This window comes from Saccoglossus kowalevskii, chromosome 19 (assembly GCF_978046115.1).
Source record: "Saccoglossus kowalevskii chromosome 19, keSacKowa6.1, whole genome shotgun sequence".
NCBI lineage: Eukaryota > Metazoa > Hemichordata > Enteropneusta > Harrimaniidae > Saccoglossus > Saccoglossus kowalevskii.
In genome coordinates, this window is record NC_140659.1 from 24,878,922 (window position 1) to 24,896,769 (window position 17,848).

At 35.7% G+C, this 17,848-nt stretch overlaps 2 protein-coding genes across 2 annotated transcripts; one reads left to right on the forward strand and one right to left on the reverse strand.

Moving 5' to 3' along the window:
- On the reverse strand, positions 1-4,478 carry LOC100371884 (uncharacterized). The gene is made up of 5 exons (XM_006819829.3): positions 4,237-4,478; positions 2,673-2,859; positions 2,199-2,351; positions 1,397-1,699; positions 1-1,131 (listed from the first exon to the last, which is right to left on the reverse strand). The coding sequence occupies exons 1-5, from the start codon at positions 4,366-4,368 to the stop codon at positions 488-490; spliced, it is 1,419 nt and encodes a 472-aa protein (XP_006819892.2). The 5' UTR covers positions 4,369-4,478; the 3' UTR covers positions 1-487.
- Positions 4,479-10,444: 5,966 nt separating this feature from the next.
- LOC100372034 (protein mab-21-like 2-A) lies at positions 10,445-17,037 on the forward strand. Its single transcript, XM_002737472.4, has 2 exons — positions 10,445-10,813; positions 15,863-17,037. The coding sequence occupies exons 1-2, from the start codon at positions 10,472-10,474 to the stop codon at positions 16,799-16,801; spliced, it is 1,281 nt and encodes a 426-aa protein (XP_002737518.2). The 5' UTR covers positions 10,445-10,471; the 3' UTR covers positions 16,802-17,037.
- The last annotated feature ends 811 nt before the right edge of the window (positions 17,038-17,848 follow it).

Here is a 17,848-nt window from a genome sequence, read left to right on the forward strand (position 1 = left end):
TTATTTTCCACATTTCACTTTATTACTACAGTAAGTTATGATGCATATATTTACAATGTTTCATTAAAATTTAAAGCATCAAAAATACCCATATTGGCGCTTTAAATAAAATATTCATGCTATCATAGTCCAATTCCGTTTCGTTTCTGTTTATTTTTTTTAATTTAATTGTTATATTGCGAGGACACGTGTGTATGTTTTTTGTTATATATCTCTGTGTGTTATAAGGTAATCCACGGTGGACTTGATTAATCTATAAAACAGAAATGACTAAAGCCGCTATGATACATGATAGCAAAGCACCCCAGTCGTCGTGCCGTGTCGTGCACGATATGGGTTATGTGATGTAAAATACACATTCAGTACACGGCAGCTGTGGCATTTTATAATACCAACATATGCCACTACTGTGGAACTGTAGACAAACCATACAATACTGTATGCAAAATATTGTTTATAATTATTATGGTTAACATGGAAATGTGACTCATCCATTTTTGCTATCTGGAGATTTGTCACGCTGGTCGTTACTATCATCCGGAAGCAGATTGTCATTATCTCCATCATCATCGAAAAAGTCGTCATCATAGTTGTTGTCATCATCCCGTTTATCGTTAACGTCCGGGACATCATGATCATCCGGGATATCAGCTTCACTCTCTTGGTCTTCCTCTTCATCCCTTTCATTCTCTTCCTCCTCATTTTTCTTTTCTCCGTCATTCTCGTTTTGATCTTTATTATCATCGTCATCTCCGTTATATGAAGGATCGTCATCCCCAGTAAGCACCTTTGAGTCGCTTTCCGATTGTTCCTCGTCAATTGGTGTCATGTCGCGTGAGGATGGTTGTGATTCAGTTATCCATATTTCGACTATGTTTGCGAGGTCTAAACGGTCCGCTAATTTCAGCGCCTTTCCCAACAACGGGTATATTTCCTCAACCGATTCCACTGTAGATATCCATGATAGTAGCATGTTATAAGCCATATTCAAAGCCCCAAATTTCAAGTTATCCGCTTGGATGTGAAGCAATTGTACCGACGAAAGTCCAAGATACTTTCCAAGAATTTTCCACTCGATATTACTATCCAGATTGATCGCAATCCCTCGTATCCTACCATCAGTTTTGTGATCTACCAAACAAATCATAGAAAGTTTAGAAGAAAAACATTCTGTGCGTACTGTGATTGTATCTGTAGAGAAGACTACAACACAGGAATGACTAAAAAATACTGAAAATATTGACACGTGCTTAAAAACTCGTGTTCCGCTGGAATCCCCCCCCCCCCCCATGGTTTTATCTAACTTGGGAGGCAAAAACGTAGCTGTAATTTACCATGATCTGAACGCACTAATAGTCGAAGACCTATTTTCAAGGTTTGGATAGCTTTTACATACCTATTATCCGGAGTGCTTCAAGTCTATTTATGACTGGACCGGCATATACAACACTTTTTCTTACAATACTCTTCAGATTTTTCCACGTCGCATTTTTTCCAGTATTGTCCCTCCAGTCAGACAGACCAATGACAGTCGACTCTTCAAACGACATCGCCCTCAGCCGATATGCCTCATTTGCATACCATTGTGGTTGTAAATATCGAATAATACGGTTGTGATACGGTCCCAAGACTAACGCTAACGACTTCAGTACCTCCAATGATATGACGTCATCATCTTGGTGATATCCTTCTTTAGAATCTGAGCATGAAGAAATAAAAACAAACAATGACAGTATCAATATAAATGTACATATTAAATGTAAAACTATTTTTGCTCAAACGTCGTAATAAAAGCTTTTTGAATATCGTGTACACGATAAGATTCATCTGACACGACGATTCTGACAAAATCTGATCACGTGAACAGCAATATATGAACGAAAAGAAACGACAACACTTTACAGGTGGTCCTCGTCGTCTAGTGACGTAACCAGTGATCATGTACGTCAGCTTATTGAATGCCTTCCCGAGTAACCACACTCATATCATAATTCAAATGCACGAAGATTCTGGAGTTGCGTGAACACTATTTGACGAACTATTTATTGCGCATGCACTTTGAATTAATAGTACGTACCAGTAATTAAAAACGCATGCGTATTTTCACGCATACAATAAGTGAATATCAACACGCGCAATCCAACACACATACTAAACAACACAAAGATATTGTCATATAGACCACGCTGCTTCCTCACCGATCTTCTCGTCTGTGACATCGGCCCCACCATACAACAAAGGTGCAGAAAGTACGTCTGGAGTGAAGTCTCTACTTTCATACATGGCCCCCAATATATGATCGACTTTCACTTCAATACGACTCAGTCGAGTTCGGTAATCGGGTGTGAGTGCTGCAATGATTACAAATACATGTATATGTGATTTTAATATATATCGTAACATGTAAATTTGCATTATTTGGTTTCTTCGAAAATCGCAGAAAATACGACGCATTGCGGCACTTAGAACACGCATTGCTTTGTATATCAGTATATAGAACAAACATATATTTCAGTACGTAGAACACATATTTCAGTACGTAGAACACGTATTGCAGTGCAGATAATACGCATTGCAGTACAGAGTACACGCATTTAGCAACTTAAATCATTTACTATTTTTAATGGAAGAATATTTTACTATTTTTAATGCAAGAATATCCATATACTTACTGTCAAATTCGTTGTCAGCTTCGCCAGATCTCTTTTCCTCATCGTATTTCGTCTTCTCACGCAATGTACGGGAATAGAGATACTTATTTTGATTTTTCAGAGCATCCAATAAACACGGGAAAGTACCACGCCTTCCCTTTAAAGTTTCTATAAGCCAAGTGGTTTGCTTCACATAGCCACCTATGTTCTGAAAACATAAAGCTCAAATATTTCATTACAAGACCTAAAAACCGAGGGCGAACACGTTGAAGATGGATACATCCGGGTATAATCTCAAGTGTCCGTAACATATTTACATTCGGGTATGCTCTCAGCTATTGTCCGTAACTAAGATAGGTACATCCGGGTATGCTCTCAAGTGTCAAATTCAATATACTAGTAGTCGATAACATGAGTCTGATGAGTACATCTAGATACACATGAAGTGTTCCTAATAATGTGTTTTTTTTAAAATTATTTTTGATAATGGTCGATGTGTTTTCTGAAATCCCGAGGACAAGCCTGTTTGACGTGAGTAGTAAATCTCAACTTCTGCCCACTTGGGTCACGTTTTCATTTTGTATGGGTGGTCTTTGCCAACATCTCGATGGTGCAATTTCTACGACCAGAGATTTGTTTTGTTAAACTCCAAAATACGTGTGAAGAAAAAAGGCACCTGCCCATTAATTTAGTTCATCTGTGGGGCACAAGATTTAGATCCTGTAGTACTACCATGGTTTATTTATTTTCTTACATTACCACGAGGGGCACAGAACGGGGTAGGTAAATGTGAACAACATTTGGTGAGCAAAATTCCGCGAGCAACATTTTTAAAATCATAAGAATTGTATTCACCAAATCAGACAATGAATCCCTGTAGTAAATAGTGATCACAATTTTCCCATACTTTGATATAGTGGGGATGGGTAGAAGAGTCAACTAGTATTTAATATTTATATTTAAAAGTTACTGATTTTTTTAAAACGTGATATGGAAATATATATACCCCTATATTGAAAGAAAGTGCGTACATGTGTACATTTTGCTCACAGTGATTTATTTATTTATTTATTTTGGTGAGCAAAATGTCGCTGACTTGCACCGCTTGCCTGATCTCATATAATACACACTCAATACTGACTCTCGACTTAGTCAGTTGAAAGGAAGATGTTCTTTTTTTTTAGCAATCTAGCATTATAAATTACGCTTACAGTGGATGGCTCTGTTAATAATACCATAACGGCAGCCAGGCCGTCCTCACCAACGACCTGATACGACAGCGTCGCAAATTGGGTATCACCTTATTATCGTTTTTTTCACAATCAAATGGTACCTGCCGATTCATTGCCTAGTATAATGTGAACCAACTGAAGTGTGCTGAAGTGTGTGACGTAGTGCCTAATAATTGTTATTGTGTATATTCTTGTACAGTACAACTCTCTCGTGATAAACATGTATACAAACATTCCAGCACGTTCAGTCGATCGTTGGTCCGTTCCCGAAAGATAGTACACTATAATCGCCAATACAGTCTCTGATGTTTTGTTTCAATTTAACAATCACTTATTGTACTACCGCCGCTTACCTTGTACGCTTCAACGTCCCTGTTGTTTAATATTCCATTATGTGCGAGATTGGTTACCATCGACTTCACGTCCAAATGAACGACAAACACATCTTTAAGTTTATCGAGAACATATCGCTCGCCCTTGTTCATATTGTCACATTACAGTAAAAATAGATCATCGAAAACATAGGGGAACACGATCAGATTACACAAAGTACCACTGCATGACCTACTTTGACCTCGAGTGGTGTGCGTATGTTTCGTCGCGTTGGTGCCTGATAATAAACAGGGCGGAGGTCAATCCAGCGATGAATGTATGTACATACGCGAATGTACTTCGACTGTCAGGAAGCTGTCATATTCCAATGAACGAATTGTTGCGTTGTCAAGAATTTGTGGTCATGGAACGACCCCGTCAAATCAACAATATGACCTGTCAAATCAACACGGTGGCTGTCGAATCAACGCGGTGGCCTGTCGAATCAACAATGTGACCTGTCAAATCAACAATTAACCCATACAAATCAACAACGTGACCTGTCAAATCAACAATGTGACCTGTCAAATAAAAAAATATGACCCATACAAATCAACAACGTCACCTTTCAAATCAACAATATGACCCATACAAATCAACAAGATAACCTGTCAAATCAACAAGATGACCATACAAATCAACAACGTGACCTGTCAAATCAACAATCTGACACATACAAATCAACAACGTGACCTATCAAATCAAGAATATGACCATATAAATCAACAACGTGACCTGTCAAAACAACAATATGACCCATACAAATCAACAACGTGACCTGTCAAAACAACAATATGACCCATACAAATCAACAACGTGGTCTGTCAAATCAACAATATGACCATACAAATCAACAACCTGACCTGTCAAATCAACAATATGATCCATACAAATCAACAACGTGACCTGTCAAAACAACAATATGACCATACAAATCAACAACGTGACCTGTCAAAACAACAATATGACCTATACAAATCAACAACGTGACCTGTCAAAACAACAATATGACCATACAAATCAACAACCTGACCTGTCAAATCAACAATATGATCCATACAAATCAACAATGTGACCTGTCAAAACAACAATATGACCATACAAATCAACAACCTGACCTGTCAAAACAACAATATGACCATACAAATCAACAACGTGACCTGTCAAAACAACAATATGACCCATACAAATCAACAACGTGACCTGTCAAAACAACAATATGACCCATACAAATCAACAACGTGACCTGTCAAAACAACAATATGACCATACAAATCAACAACGTGACCTGTCAAAACAACAATATGACCCATACAAATCAACAACGTGACCTGTCAAAACAGCAATATGACCCATACAAATCAACAACGTGGCCTGTCAAATCAACAATATGATCCATACAAATCAACAACCTGACATGTCAAATCAACAATATGACCATACAAATCAACAACCTGGCCTGTCAAATCAACAATATGACCCATACAAATCAACAACGTGACCTGTCAAAACAACAATATGACCCATACAAATCAACAACGTGCCCTGTCAAAACAACAATATGACCCATACAAATCAACAACGTGGCCTGTCAAATCAACAATATGACCATACAAATCAACAACCTGACCTGTCAAATCAACAATATGATCCATACAAATCAACAACCTGTCCTGTCAAATCAACAATATGACCATACAAATCAACAACCTGACCTGTCAAATCAACAATATGATCCATACAAATCAACAACGTGACCTGTCAAAACAACAATATGACCATACAAATCAACAACGTGACCTGTCAAAACAACAATATGACCCATACAAATCAACAACGTGACCTGTCAAAACAACAATATGACCATACAAATCAACAACGTGACCTGTCAAAACAACAATATGACCCATACAAATCAACAACGTGACCTGTCAAAACAACAATATGACCATACAAATCAACAACGTGACCTGTCAAAACAACAATATGACCATACAAATCAACAACCTGACCTGTCAAATCAACAATATGACCCATACAAATCAACAACGTGACCTGTCAAAACAACAATATGACCCATACAAATCAACAACGTGGCCTGTCAAATCAACAATATGACCATACAAATCAACAACCTGACCTGTCAAATCAACAATATGATCCATACAAATCAACAACGTGACCTGTTAAATCAACAATATGATCCATACAAATCAACAACGTGGTCTGTCAAATCAGCAATATGACCATACAAATCAACAACCTGACCTGTCAAATCAACAATATGATCCATACAAATCAACAACGTGGCCTGTCAAATCAACAATATAATCCATACAAACCAACAACGTGACCTGTCAAATCAACAGTATGACCCATACAAATCAACAACATGGTCTGTCAAATCAACAATATGACCATACAAATCAACAACCTGACCTGTCAAATCAACAATATGATCCATACAAATCAACAACGTGACCTGTTAAATCAACAATATGATCCATACAAATCAACAACGTGGTCTGTCAAATCAGCAATATGACCATACAAATCAACAACCTGACCTGTCAAATCAACAATATGATCCATACAAATCAACAACGTGGCCTGTCAAATCAACAATATAATCCATACAAACCAACAACGTGACCTGTCAAATCAACAGTATGACCCATACAAATCAACAACATGGTCTGTCAAATCAACAATATGACCCATACAAATCAACAACATGGTCTGTCAAATCAATGATATCACCTTGTCAAACTATACACTGATTATTTTGTCATAATCAGTGGACCTAAACATTTAGCAACATATTATATGACTGGAGACAATATTTTCAGTAGTTTTAGTAGCAACAATTGCAATAATTTATGTTGTTATATCTTGCAACGAATAGGATTCCTGTTAGGTCAAATAGTTTTCACAATTTAGTAATATTATTATATTACATTGGTATAATGGTATTTCAACGTCAATGCTATCCGAAGTGTTCAACTATTTTCTTTGTTTTCGAAACTCGATATTAAAAAACGAATAAGGGTAAATAAGACTAATAAATAAAATCTACATATACAAACAAAATAAGAATAAATATTATATATAGAAAGACAAATTAAATTTAAAAAAATACCATCAGATTTGAATAAGATTGGTCATTTTATAACAACAAGCCGCCACACACGAAAATCAGGACACCTGATACACTAAATAGATATTTATTCGGCCGTAGTGGAGTTCATCCCCAAACTGTACATAGATTATTTTCGTTTACATGTAATTTAGAAAATACACAGAATGTCATTTGACATACAATTGCCTTGATGTTATTTTATTTTATTACTTTGCACTTTTAATTGTCCACTAATGGTTACTGAATTATAATTATACTTTATGTCAATCACAATTATGCTATTTATACAACCAATTACGCTTGGAAATATTATGAAAACCCAGAATCTGAAAATATATTCTTTATTATGTAGATGGTTAGTTTTAGTTGTGTGTGTGTTTTTTTTCAGTCGTAGCTCCCACGCACAACAATTCTGTATACTTCGTCGCGTCATGGAATACGCCTCTATTAAATGCTACCAGTGGATTACTGGCATTCTAGTTTGGTTCTGCGGTATTGCGATTCATGTTCAAACACGTTACATCTTGTTCGCTCTATTTATTGAACACTGCTTTGAGAAATAAAACACAGTGTACACGAATCAACTGAGTGACCTTTTAAAATAATACAATGCAACGTATTACGATGAGTGAGAATGAATGCATGTACCACTAGAGGGTGCTATCACATTCCTCAATTGCTCTTTTGATGCGACAATTACATTCACACGTGCGATGCATGCTGGGAAATGAAGGTGTGGTCACGATCACAGCCGACGTGTGTCACCGACTGTTATACGTACGTCATCACTGACCTGCGTACAGTATATTGCTCGGTATTTGACGGCAATGCTAAAGAAAGGGTACATTATATTCGTGTCACGCTCTCGAATAGGGTATGTAGACACTGTATCAGTGAACTTCAACAATAGACTCCCTTTGAGCGCTACCGCTCCATGGCTGCTAAAAAATAACAAAAATCGACCCCTTTTGCCTACGCACTCCTATTTATTTTTACGGACTCCTTGTTGGAATATCGACATATTGTCTTCTAATTGGAATATGTAGATACGAGGGATGATGACAATAATACTATATTATGCATTGTTGTCACAAGATTTAAAAGTTGAAAACTTTGTACCAAAATCCGAATTGATTTTAAAATTATTTGAATGATTACATAGAATGCATGTATTTTCAAGTATTGCCATTTATTATAAATTGACTTCCCAAAAGCAATAAATCATTCGGGCGATTTTTTTCTTATAGGAGGACGTAGTCATGAACGAGCACCAGTTACCCTCGACGACGTGATTTGTCCCCGAAGCAATTTGTTGCGCACACCATATACGTGTTAGTACGTCCATGCGTGCACCAAGGAGCTTTGAAGCATCAACGCATTTGGTGACAATGCAAATCACATTATGGGAACGTGCCATGTCGCCCTTTGGAGGCATAATTTTTAGCTGTTTGGTCTAGAAAGGGGTATAGATTTGCTTGCCTTTTAGGTCCAATGTGAGGTTTGCCTGTCTATGATAGAACCGGGGGATTAGGGTTGTAATGGGGTATAGTTTTTTAAATGAAAATGGTCTATGATAGGGTCTGGGGTTTTACTTCCCGGCCGCACACCCCTACCAAACTGAAAGGCCAGTGACCCCCCGGGGGTGCGACAAATTGTTGACATATTCACGATTTCCGGGCACGCTGTCTATTGACAATAATGCCAACGCAATTATACGACAATATATAATACTTGCAATGTACATACAAGTCACATTTCAGATCACGGCCCCATTTCTCTATTAATAAAAATAAATACTGCTATCTTGACTGTTGCATGGTCTCATTGCTTATATCTCATTGATCCACTCATAATTTTGGAAGATATTTCTTGAAATGAATAGTGACTCAACATCAGACTGACACATTCTGGGCAATTTATTTCTTTAAAGTTTAAATTAAATACAAATATCGCGAAATGAAGGTGTTAAGGCGAAATCCCCTGTGACCGCGTTCACCCCAAATTTCGAAAAACTATTTTCATTGAACTGAAAAAAACACCACAATTTGGCCAGTCGGCTTGATCATATAAACACGCAAATGAAACAATCGCGCATAATTGGTTATTATATTTCAATAAATTACTCAACCCAAAGGAAAATACAAAGACAAGTATGGAAACAAATAATTGTTGATGGACCAATTCTGTAAAGCGAAATTGAGAAATCAGTTGAGCAACAAGGCAACTGCAGAAGATATAGTATATCAAACAGTTACACAAACTGTTTAATATACAGAAGTAATAGTTCTCCAAAAATATTGAGCTCGGGCTTAATTGTGTCTATTTTCAAATCGTTATTTACAAACATAATAAATATAAGAATGACATCATTTCATCACAAAAGTAACATTCTTTCGAATGAACATTTTGGTTTCAGTTAAATATTCAGGGTTGTAAGGACAGACTTAATTAAACACACGATGCATGAAACGTAGATAATTTAATCGGTTTGATTAATAAAAATAAAATACTTACAACTGCTGAGCAAAGTAAATTACAGGTACATATAAAATTTGTTTATAATATTGTATTTTGTTTTAGTTTTTTTGTTATATAATCATTTTAATTCCTTTCGGTGAATTATGTGTGCTTTCAACCAAAGTTTCACGAAAGGTTTCAATCTATGATTCACTGGGTGATAATTTGAAATGTAAACAAACTCGCCAAAAATCACGGCGTTGAATATGACGTGAAGGAATAGTGTTTCACCAGCACCTATGGATATTTTTCTCTGGAGTATACTACTTGAACGGTGGCTACATGTTATCAAAATACATATCGGAGAGACGTGACGTATATATGTGAATAAAATATCTACAAAAAAATGGAATGGGTGAACGTGTTAATTAATTAATTTTGTCAAATTAAAACAAAATAGCACCACCTTAACATTAGTGTAATTGATTTAATTAGTTCACAAAATTCGAGATTCTAATCTTGTTTATATTTAACCCGGGATATTGAAGCAAATCTGGAAAATAGATCACGTGACGAACAGGTCAACACAATTTGGGTTAAAGGTCGCACGACAGCAGCACATGACAATGGCGGGTCGTTGTTGTGACGAAGGGAAGAGGAAGAACGCCGTAGAGTTGGAAGAGAAAGACCAGAAGAGTAATGCTTTAAATAAATGTGCAAGTTCAGCCATTGAGCAGTTCGTCATTCCTCATATGGAAGAGTCGGCACGCTGTTCACAGTTAGTTTTACGTATTGTTAAAACCCTGACAGGAAATCTGGTCCACATCGATCCTCGACTTGTTGAATGCTTCGGTGACAACCTTGGAAAGGTGGACGCTACTTATGTTGCCGGCGGTACTAAACTTAAAGAATTTATTTGCACATTGGCACTGGACAGTGGAAAAATTGACAAACTTTTCCAGGTAATGCTGCTATTTTTATATTTGAATGACCCGGAAACCTGTGATGTTGCCGTGTAGTACGAGATCGAAAACCTGACATTTACAGCAAGTCTCTAAAGTATTGGAGTATTTGCTAACTTGCTGTGAGACTTTCTGTAATTTTTTGATGGATTATATTGTATATGAAAAAAAAAGAAACGACTTTTACAGTATCTTTTTATAATACATTCATTTTTAATTGTATGTCACACACAAGGTTTTCAAGAAGACAATTCTTACATATATGTACATGCCTAAAGCAAGCACCTATTAACATGTACATGCCTAAAGCAAGCACCTATTAACATGTACATGCTTAAAGCAAGCACATATTAATTAACATGTACATGCCCAAAGCAAGGACCTATTAAACTGTACATGCCTAAAGCAAGGACCAATTAACCTGTATGTACTTGCCAAAAATTTAGTAAATTGATGAATTTGCTGATTACCAGGCTCGTAGCCAGCACTTTTGAACAGGGGGTTCGAAAACAACAATAATATATTTTATGTGAAACGTGTGAATATTCAAAAAGTGTCTTTGAGCTCTGTTACAGACATTTTTATATTCTCGGTTTTAAATTGGTTTACTTTGTGTTACGTTGTTAAATTATTTCACACAACATCTTTGAACTATTTTACCATTTTACATTTTTAGAGAAGGGGTCCTGAGCCATTCCCCACCCACAGACAAACACACCCACACCCTAGATCAACTACGGCAAAATGTTGTACACAAAAAAGATAAGACCACGTATCTTAGAATTATTGTCTAAGCATTTTAAGGTAGAATGCTACTCATGAGTTTTTTCGCTCTTCGCAGATGTTAGCGCATATAAAAGTGACACGATTTCATTTCGAAATCTGTCTACAATTGTTCATTTTAGTATTAGTCAATTTTGTATTATTTAATTTTATTTCTGTACAGAGCCTCAGCCCATTTTACAAAATGTAATGGGTAGAAAAGTGCATAGCACGTTTTAAAAACCATACAACATTCATGTAAACATATGGTACTAAATTAAGCTGGATTCATATTCATCTCGTCGCTTGAAAACTTTTAAAAGATACAGAGCTAGTTGATGTATGGTGTGGCAGTTTGTGTAGCAACGAAGTACAAATGTAAGCCCAGACTGTCAGTATTTGCATAATTGCATAGGGTTATTGACAAAAGATCAGCCCTTAGATCATTATAAAATGAACATATAAAAACAAAGTGAATTTCATTTTCTACCATGCTAAATTCAAACTTATCACTGCAAAAACTAAAAATTAACTGTATTTTTGTGTGTCTGCCTAATTCAATATTATGTTTATGGTCAAAACAGCGAAAACTCGTCAGTATATATTTTAATCTATAATTGCTTGGCAATAAATCTCTCAGGTTATAATACTACTTTGATTTTTCCGAAAGTACACAGCCTGGATGATTGTGAAATTGAGGCATGCCATTCTTGCTGACAACAATTTTTTATTCTTTGAGTAAATATCTCTAAGAAATTTGCAGTATCTCCAACTTGTTTTTCAAACCAGACAATGCCGAAACCATATTAGAACAGGAGAATTTTATGTGGGTTTCCCAAGTAAGTCTCTGTCGGTCTTGTCTAATCGTTTAAGCATAATATAACATGTTTTGGGGTTCCAGCTAATTTTACTTCAACTAATTTTAACCAATATGAGATACAACGCTTGAAATAACCACAGCATAATGGCAGCCTTCCACATTCGTCCAACATCGCTACATTGTTTGTACAACTATTAATGCTAAGTAGATATCTGCAAAATGTTGTCTGTACCCTCTTGATTTCCGAATTTTCGTACCCCCATATCGCTACCATAAGAAATAGCTGGCACAATGATTGCATCAAACAAATTAAATGCACTAACCAATGGCATACCACCAAGTTTCTTACAGTATGTACATTTTTTGGTTCACTGTAAATCTGTTTTTAGAGGGCGGTCTCAATAGACTTCAATGACTACATCTCCTTTTTATGAACCTACGAAAAAAATAGTAAATCTTCTAAGACATCAAAAAAAACATGTACAAAAAAAATATGTTTGAAAAATATGATTCATCGCATAGTTTCAGTGCTGAAGCAGCACTGTGGGATAAATTATAAATTAATAAATCTTCAGCATTTTTTTAATGATCTGTTCAACCCGAAGCTGTACACTATTGTCCAATAACACAGGCTACAGGTATTAATATAATAAGTTGACTAGATTTGGCTGATACACTTGGAACAAAACAGTATATATGCCATCATTAACTTGAAGAATACAAAACTAATTAACCAAACGGAATCACCGAATGAAAGCTTGCCCATTTATAACAATTTTTTTTTGATTGGCTGCTGTTGAGCTGAGACGGCGTAACTTCACGATTGACATTTAAAGCTCACTGCCACTGTAATGCTCATTACTATGCAATTTCAACTGAGTCTGATGGTTACCTCACTGAGTCAAGTGATTTAAACGATGATAATTATTTTAATTAATACTGTTTGTTTTATTATGTTCTAATCTACGATCATAAATCTATTCACTTCAAAAATTTAAGGGGTATGACCCCCCCCCCCCAAACTACGGGCCTGATTACTGTAATGTCTAAGTATCTACTAATATTATACTTATATATCGATACTCCTATGTATTATTTACGATGTATTAATTAATGACGTGATATCACATCCGGGTTATTGGAATAAAGGTGGGATCGAGGCTCCTGCACTTGAACGTTACACCAAGTCACTGTACACACTGTACGAAAGTTGTCTCCTTGTACTACATTGTAATTACATTATGACAAAAAATCTGTATTTAATATTCTGTATTCTTACACACAAAATATCGAACAAAATTTGACAAGTATATATTCACACACATATAGAGAAAATAGCCTACTGTATTGATGATAAAAATGAACTAGAGCAAAACAAAAAGCTACAGAACTGCAGCTACAATGACAGTTAACAAACAACTGATTGTACAGTATACTCACAAGCAAGCACATATATAGTACACACATATGTATGCATTACATCCATGTGCACACGCTCACATGAATGTCTTACAATCATTGTGACGACACACATTGGATTAACTATTATTATAGTATTATCAGTCATTGTAGCAGATTATTCGCGATAATGTATCCCATTAACGAGCATCAAGGCCCGTGCCATGGATATGAATATACATGTAATAACAAAGGAGAAACTATTTGAAAAGATAAGAAATTGTTAGGTTACAAGTATTTAATTAATACTAAAATCGGCATAAAATAAAATGGTCTATTGCCAACAACAGCGGGTTTTGATATTTTGTGAGGGCATTGTCTGCTCTGTAAGCTAATGCGTGTTTGGTAGAAGCATTCTATCTAGTACATGTATGCGTAGTTCTTGATTCTGCGACTGATGTTGCTGTCCTGGTGGCCTCCTAGGTCACCTTATCGTGTTAATTAACTAATGTTAACCAGGGTGATTTATCAAAGCATATGCGATAAACAAAGTGGGGGTATGTCTGCAGAGTGCGAGTACAGAGATTATTTTGTTACTACACTATTTGCGAAACGAGATCAACGAAAGACCGACGTGACCTGTATTTCCTAACCATCGACTAAATGTCACAGTTTGGGCATAGTTTCCATAAACAAATGAAAGTATCTGTGTTCTCAGGTGTGTTTTAAAGTTATACAGATTAAAATTACTGTTGGTTCTCCTTCCAGGATGGTTAACACCCACTAGCTTGCCAGCCATGTTCGTTCGCTCACTACACCTATAAGTTTCGTTTAGCTTCATAGTATTTGTCAAATTTTACTGGCCTCGCGTAGAATTTGAAGATAACTACATGTATACACAGACAGTTGCCAATAACATCTAACTTGATGGTTTGAAAACTTGAGGGATGGGGTATTGATACGACTACGGACATGTACCCCGGGTACGCACCCCTACGAACAGTCGATCCAGCTGGTCCACAGTGGCGATCTAGTGTAGCGTAGTGCAAGGCTACAGCAGACAAAGAAACAGCGTACAGTCACGATATGTGCTGTTCGCTTGGGCAATCACTAGAATGCTACTGCATAATACTTATCTCGTCCACTTGCAATGTAAATGATTTAAATACAATCATATTTGATGGATTAAAACTACTTTCTTTCCTAGTTTGTCACATGAGATTGTGGAAACAATTTCCAGCAAGACGTTTTAAATTGTTTAGATTCACAGGCCAGTGTTTGTGAAACTGTTCCATTCACTATGGATTTTTCTCCAAGTTTTCCACTTTTTACTGGCAGAAAATCCACTTGTTTTGATAACGCTACAAATTAATAACAATAATGAACTCTGCGCCAACCCATAATGAACTCAAGCACATTATTGTTTAAATATAGTTTTTATATAGAATTAACTTTTCAAACAGTTGCGTTATGTTTGGATTAAAACGCAACTCTATATAGGGTTGCGATTTAATTGGAATTTTAATTAAACTGAATTACATTGCAATTCAATATGGAATTGCGTTTGAATTGATATTTAATTAAATAAAAATGCAACAAAATAGAAATAACATCATACATAGAAATGTTTGCGAAGCTTAGAGTTAGTAAAGAGGGCAGGTACTGGTATGATACAGTCCCCCCTTTACTAACCCTAAACTAAGAAAACTTGACTTAAATTCGATAAAATATTAATATAATTTATGAAAAATAGGGAGGGTCATCACTTGGTAGGTTTCTCGTTGTTTAGTAGGTGTAAAGTTAGAGAAAAAGTCGAGGCAAACAACATAAAGCTCCCAGATGAAAGAGCTCCACAAATGTAGGAGAATGCAATTTTTATTTTTTATATATCATTTTTCATTCTCTAGATAATCAAATTTTCATCAGTATTATCTTGATTTTCAAGCAAAGGATTGTGGGTAAAGTGTGACATCATATCCTTCTGATGTGAAAAATTGAGAAAATGCATTCATCTTTGCCCAAAGTAATCTGGAATGTGTTATTAATTAGCATTTACATTGTTTTTCCAGATTACCACATTTGCTCGTGATATCAATATTCCAGACTTGTGTGCTATCTGTAAAGCAAAGGATTACAGTGCAAAGAATGAACAACTATCTGATTGGACTGAGTTTTTGAATGACCAAGGAAATCTCATCCCTGAAAAATTAAATAGACTGCTGTATGAAGGGATAGAAAATGCATTGATGATATACGGGGATGAATTTGAAGATGTTTCTCTTGTTGAAGCGCCCTCTGGTGTTGTGACTTTGATAATCAAAGATGGAGGTCATCGCTTGAGTGTAAAACTTGTAGTTTCAGTGTTATGTTCTGGTTTGCCCCCAGGCGCGAGGATGCCAGTAAGATGGCCAAATCATCCTTATGCAAAAGGGAAAAGTAAAGCTTTTATAAAAAAAATACATAAAGACATTGATTCTGGCATGAGAATGTGGTGTCTTGTTGGCAAAGAATTCTCCCCTGTCAAAGGAGTTGGGAAAGCACATAATGAAGAACTTACTCCATCTTTGTGGTATATCTCCATGGCAACTCTTGAACAAAGGTTTATTGAAGGTGAAAAGGTTGATGGGGAGGACATGACACAAACGGAAGAAAACAAATGCAGAGAGTTGGTATTGAGTTTTTTTCACGTATTGCGAGAAGGACCGGAAAGTAGCCTAAAAATCTTAACAGACAGACACTTACAAACTCTGTTGCTATGGGAATGTAATCGCCATGGGAACTGGTCCACTGATGTAATTGGAGAGCGGGTTTTCAGTATGTTGCGTCGGCTGCGAGATGACTTAAAGCTCAATACCTTGCCAGATTTCTTCTATGTTGATCTGAACATTTTTTCAGATCTGAGCACTCACTTGAGAAGGGCAATGCATTCTGCTGTTCGACAAATGTTGAAAAATATTGAGTATGATCCAGAGAACATGTTTTATTATTTGTCTGTAACAGAGCAATAAAGATTAAGATGCATCATTGGAAATTTACTGGAATTGTTTATAATAATTAACTGGAACGTTTGTCATAATATCGACAGAACACAGCTATTCATATTACTGATTATCATTAAAGTGGGTAATAAACCATCTGATCTGAAACTTACGATCTCCTATCATTATGCATAAATAAATGATTTAGATTTTATATAGATAGTAACATAATATTAAACACTTGGTTTTTATTCCCATTTTAAAAATACATCTGTTTTTTTTGCTTGCCTATGTTGACACCTGACATGATTTTTAGCAAACTCTTATAGTTATGCTATGTATTGCATATGGACTACATAGTGAGGATGTGTCATTGGTAATGGATATGCATATGTATATGGATGTATATATATATATATAGAGAGAGAGAGAGAGAGACAAAAATATGCAGAAATAACAATATTTTACCAAGCAGTGTGCCAACTATGCAAGTACTATATCAAACTATTCATTCACCGCGTAAATAATCAAATCAAAGTTAGAAAATTATATATTAAAAATAATATTATTAGAAAGAAACAATATGACATACTGTTTAATAGTTTATTTTCGCTTCAAATTAATTTTCGCTATTTTCGCTGAAGGGATGATTCAGTGAAAATAAAATCCAGCAAATATTGCTTTTTTCTAAGTTTTACCTTCAACTCATCAAAAATCAGTGAAAATAAACTCCATACAAAACACACAAAAAGTCTTTTCAGCAAAAATAAATTCCAGCTAAAATAAGGTCTTTCACAGTAGGCACAAACGTCAATATAGGTCCCATATTGAACAGGACATGGTACAACGGCTGTAGTATCAGTACTTTTAAGGATTAAAAAGGGAAAAAAAGACTGCGTTTAATTTTCTGTACCATTTATTTGTAAAACATGCAAATAAGGTAATTTACATATTTTAGAATATATAATTTGTTTCATAAGCCACTCTCCCTCGTGTATATTGAATTTTGAACAGTTTTAGAAGAACATGTGACCTTATATAATGGGTCAAAGGTCATATCCTAATATAGGAACATGT